We start from the raw sequence: 5572 nt of genomic DNA, 5'->3' as shown, positions 1-5572 counted from the left end.
TCATGTTGAAAAGTAAAACACAATCCACTTTAAACAAATCACATGAAGCTCGCTAACTTAAGTTAACTAGGCTCCTTCTTGTATTTAATTCACAGTCGTCGAAACGACAATGTTGCTGTACGATTGTAAACAATACCAAGAAAACCGATCCGATGTAACGACAATTGTGGTTGGCTTTAGAAAACACTTTTTCAATCTTGGAGCCAATCACAAAAGGTTTTAGTTTTAGAATGAGAGAGCAGAGTGATTAGTCTGAGCAACAAAACAAAACGTAGCACAGTATAGCGACACCGAGTCCAGCACCAGATCAAACTTGTTACCTAGTCGTTTGTGCGTTACAAAAAGGCTATCTCGTGTGTTATTTCGCTAAGAATTGCACACAAAGGACTTGGCAAGTTGCGTAATCTCAATTCGTTTGTGTAATCAGTCAAGTCATCAAGCGCTCAAGAGATACGTCATTGAGACACAAAATGAATAAAAATCCTTAAATTCCTGCGAAGTTTTTTATTATTTGTCGTGGTAAGTAAACCATAGATATTGTTTATTAAGTAGATGGACAAATTGGTCACGAAAATATTAGATTTATTGATAAAATATACGCCCGAACTAACGATAGTTCCTGTTGAGTCAACTCGACTCTCTGATGTGCTATCACCTGACAGACCCGGCCCCTTGCACTATTCTGTGCATGGTGTTGGACTATGCTATGGGTGGGTGTTTACTATTCGCTGTTTGGATGGCTGTCCATTCCCAGATCCTCCTATAAGTATTTCTACCAACTACACGACCGACGAGTCGGGGCTTTTGGGGGAAAATTTCCGTATGGCGCCACCACTTTTTCATTAAATATGAAAGTATCTAATTTTCCTCAATCAATGTCAATGAGATAGGCCTAGGCCTATTCCTTTTTGAAAAAAATTAAGTGAAAAAGTGGTGGCGCCATAGTACGGAAAGTTATCCCATGATATTTCTACATCATGATGTAGAAATAGAACACACATTTCTCGTTTAATTTTTATTATAAATCATATTAATGAGTAAATCATCAGATCATTCAAAACAAGTACGTTGTTTTTGTTGTCATCCCCATAAAAGGTTCATTGCGATTCAGAACCGTAAATCCCCCGTAATGCATTATTATAGGTAGGCAGATGGGGCATTTGCTACTGATGCTGTGTATGTTGTCATGCTCTGTTGCGCGCGCATGGCCTATAATAATCTTTGTGTGGGCTCAACAGCGGAAAAATTTGCGATAAACCTTATTGATTAAATTAAATAAAATTTCTGTATAGCTGAATTAATACAGAATAGTGTTACTGTGTAAGCTTTAACAAAAGGCAAAGTTTAACTTTGTACTTGGAACTGTTCGATTGTTTTATGTTACCCAATTAAACATGTGAAAATTATCGCATTTACTAGTGCCGCTGCTATGTGTTTAGTGCTAGTGCCTACCACATGTAGGTAGAGTGGCAGGCAGTGCTGCTGTTGAGTACTGAAGACGTTCCCCATAACCAGGGGTTCAGTGGGTGCCCTCCCCCATCCTAATACCTAGAACTATGATGAGGTTGGTTCCGCTAATTGTCTCCATGAAGACGATAGAGGAACGAACCTCATAATGTAGTTCTAGACCCCCATCCCCACCCGAGTCTTGCAAGATAAGGCTTTAATTGGGCTGGGCAAGTGCCTTTGCTTGTTGTGTTGTGTATACATGTATTCATTACATGTAGACTTATTCTGAAATGATTAATACGTTACATAACATGTGATGTATTGGCCACATCCTCCTTTTTCTGCAGAACTTTCCTGTCTCTTTCTCTTCATCATACATTTGCTAATTTTGATGTATTTGTTTGTATAACATTTTTCATCTGGTAAACTATTATCCTACATTATTGATTCATATATTTGTCGTTGCTTGATCAATTGAATTTATTGTTCATCATGCACCAAATTATTGGTGTCTGACATACAGTGATTTCGAAAAAAAAACTCACTACTGTATATTGTGGTCATGATGAAATGTTGATTTTTGCTTATTTTTATGTATTTGTTTGTGTAACAATTTTCATATGGTTACTATTATCCTACATTATTAATTCATATTTGTTGTTGCTATTAACCTGATAAATTGAATTTATTGGTCATCATGTACAAAATTAATATTGTCTGCCATACAGTGATTTTGAAAGAAACTACTGTACATGATGTATATTGGTCATGATGAAATGTTGATTGTTTTACAGGCAATGTAATTGTTTGTTGTTTTACAAATTTTAGAATAGTGTTAGTTAGTCTTTGCTTGCCTTTCTTTGAATTTTCAACCAAAGTTTAAACCGTTGCTCAGACTTAGTGTAGTTTGTTTGTAGTAATTTGTTACCTTTTTTTGTGTATTTGATGAATGCTTGCACTTTTATACCCTTTATCTTTTATTCTTCTGTAATTATTTTGTAAAATTGTTGGCCTTCCTTTTGGCTTCTTGTTTAATTTTTCTGTTAATTAATGAATAACCCAGAATAATATAAATCTTTTATTTTCTTCTTAATGATCGTAGCCTCGCCCCCATTTTGAAAAAACTAATCATGACTTTCTTGTTGATATGACAGGGAAAAAAATAAAAAAAAACAGAGTTTGTAAAAATAAATAAAATCCTTAACGGAAGTTGCTGCTTTCAATTTGTTAATACTATTACTTAGGCCTAAGGTGTAATATTTGTTCACATCAACAATAATTTTATTTATCAACAATCTCCTATGAAGTTAAAACAGCTCCAACATTACAGAAATAATAACTTTGAAATTTGTGTTCTTTTTCTCATTAGATCCAGGATGGCAAGCCCAGAAGTGACCCCAGAACGGCTGTCGCCAACCCTCAAGAGCGATGGCTCATCATCCCGTAGTGGTACGCCTGATTCTGACTGCTCAATCTGCCTTGGAAAGGTCAACAATAAAGCCTTCACAGACGCCTGCTTTCACACTTTCTGTTTCGTCTGTCTGCTCGAGTGGTCAAAAATCAAAGCAACTTGTCCACTGTGCAAGACAACGTTCAAGTCTATCATACACAATGTGGTGTCGAACGATGTCTACGATCAGTATCATCTGAAACCGACCGACAATGGTTCGTTTGGGTCGGATCGACGTGGGAGGCGGTTCAGGTACTCTACAACAATGACCGAGGAGCACAGGACTGAGTTGACTTGGCGTCGTAATCGTGCTCTAAGCAGACGCTACCAAAGTTCTTACCAGATTCACATACAAGCTGCTTCTGAGGAGCGTCGTCGTCTCATCTATAGAGCCAACCTGTGGGCCAGGCACATGGGATCTAATCCCTATACTCTGTACCGCGATATCTCCACTGATTTCTTCAGCAGGAATCCTGCCATAACCCATCGCTTGGTGCCGTGGCTGAGACGAGATCTTGGCGTACTGTTCACTGGAGAGGACCATGTGACCTTCATGACTCAGTACATTTTATCTCTGCTTCCAAATGTACACCTTCAAACTGAGGAGTTCCATGAACAGTTGCGACCCTTCCTGTATGGCCAAACGGAGCATTTTATCCACGAGCTGGTCAGCTTTGCGCGATCCCCTTATGATATGAACACGTATGATCGGATCGCTCAGTATGACTTTACATCTACCCAACAGACAAACCAAACAACGTCACAACTGCCACAGTTTGGCCTTCAAGGCAGCTCAGATATTGATGTAATCAGTGTATCATCAGAAGATGAAGTCATCGAAGTCCCCACCTTGAGTAGCCTCTTAAGGTCAGACAGCACCTCCTCCAATACCTCACGAGCAGCAAGTGAACAAGTTGAGGCATTAGACTTATCAAGTACTCACAACCCTGAGCCGCCTTCCATCCTACCGGATCCAGAGCAACCTGGCCCATCAGGATTCTTTTCCAATCCACCAGTTGATGTGAAAACAGAGCCAACTTCTTTCCCAAGTCTAATCACCGACGATGACAGTGAAATTGAAATCGTCGAAGTCCTCAAACCGTACGAGGAACGCACCCCAGAGTTTGTGATCGTTGTGTCCTCTAGCACTGAAGAGGAGCACACTGATGTAAGACGGACGAAACAGGGCGGTAAACGACACCAGAAGAAGAAACATATCCAGGACCCTGAAGGTAGTCCAGACACTCAAGGGTCATCTAAACATCGCAGCCAGTCTGTCGAGAACGGCCACGATGAAGAAACTCACAGACATTCAAACAAGAGAAAACATAAAGACCGCAAACATCATAGACACAGGGATTCCGCTACGTCCTCAAAGAGTCATAGCTCTCAGTCAAACCATGCTGTAAAACACCAGGAAAGGTCGTCACATCTACATGAAAGAAAATCAAGGTCAAAATCCAAGTCCCTCCATACTTTTAGAGAAGTGGATGGAGATAGAAGTAGAGAGCAGACTAACAGCAGGAAAGATTCCTCTAGTTCGTCACACTCCAGAGGCAGCTCAAAACACAAATATGTTAACAGAAATTCTCAAGAAGCTTCTGGTGTCGGACGAGGATCGCATCACGAGGAGACGTTGTCTGCCGACACTAGGGAGTGCTGGGAATTACTTTGGAGGAACAAGAGCCAGAAGAATGCCGTTTCAGAGTATGGAAACCATTTCGAGCATCCTTCAAGAAGGGAAGCTGTTAGAGAAGAACATACACACAGTCATCATCTTAACCCAGCAATCTCCCGAAAACACAAAACCAGCGACTCTGAAAATGGTAGAGAGAGAACAAAGAGCAGACGTGCTGACGATTCTAAACATTCACTCCTACCTCTCACCATGGTCATAAGTCGGAAAAAGAGAACACTAGCGGACAGGTATGAAAGATCCAGTAGCAGTACCGATGTACTGTCGGTGTCGTCAAGCCTTACTAGGCACAAACACAAAAAGCACAAGAAACATAAAAGGCATAAAAGCAAGGAAGAAAGGAAACAACTTCATTCAGTGACAGAACAACGATCGTCCACAGACAGGGTCTATGTGCAGGAAGATACAGCAAATGATGGAGATGAAAGTTCGACATCGACGGAGGAAGACTTTGGATCCAGGCAGCCCTTTTTTATTTAAGCCCAAAGTTCAAACCGAAGTAAATTAAAATCTTAATGTGTTTAACAGTGAACAATGTGTCAATCAACGGGCCATTCAGAACAGTCTTAAAGGTAGTGGACACTATTGGTAATTGTCAAAGACTAGCCTTCACAGTTGGTGTATCTCAACATGTGCATAAAATAACAAACTTGTGAAAATTTTAGTTCAATAGGTCATCGAACTTGCGAGATAATAGAGAAAGGAAAAAACACCCTTGTCACACGAAGTTGTGTGCGTTTAGATGGTTGATTTCAAGACCTCAAGTTCTAAATCTGAGGTCTCGAAATCAAATTTGTGGAAAATTACTTCTTTCTCGAAAACTATGGCACTTTAGATGGAGCTGTTTCTCACAATGTTTTATATCATCAACCTCTCCCCCTTACTCATTACCAAGAAAGGTTTTATGCTAGTAATTATTTTGAGTAATTACCAATAGTGTCCACTGCCTTTATTAAGTGTTTTTTTTTTTTTTTTTT

General features: G+C 39.8%; 1 protein-coding gene across 1 annotated transcript; it reads left to right on the top strand.

The window, feature by feature from the left end:
- Window positions 1-414: 414 nt before the first annotated feature.
- Window positions 415-5406, top strand: LOC139945866 (uncharacterized). The gene is made up of 2 exons (XM_071943364.1): window positions 415-519; window positions 2819-5406. Exon 2 carries the CDS (start codon window positions 2826-2828, stop codon window positions 5073-5075), a length of 2250 nt encoding a protein of 749 aa, XP_071799465.1. The 5' UTR covers window positions 415-519; window positions 2819-2825; the 3' UTR covers window positions 5076-5406.
- The last annotated feature ends 166 nt before the right edge of the window (window positions 5407-5572 follow it).

The sequence above is a fragment of the Asterias amurensis genome, chromosome 13, assembly GCF_032118995.1.
Source record: "Asterias amurensis chromosome 13, ASM3211899v1".
Classification (NCBI taxonomy): Eukaryota; Metazoa; Echinodermata; class Asteroidea; order Forcipulatida; family Asteriidae; genus Asterias; species Asterias amurensis.
This window is presented reverse-complemented; position numbering and strand designations above follow the sequence as displayed.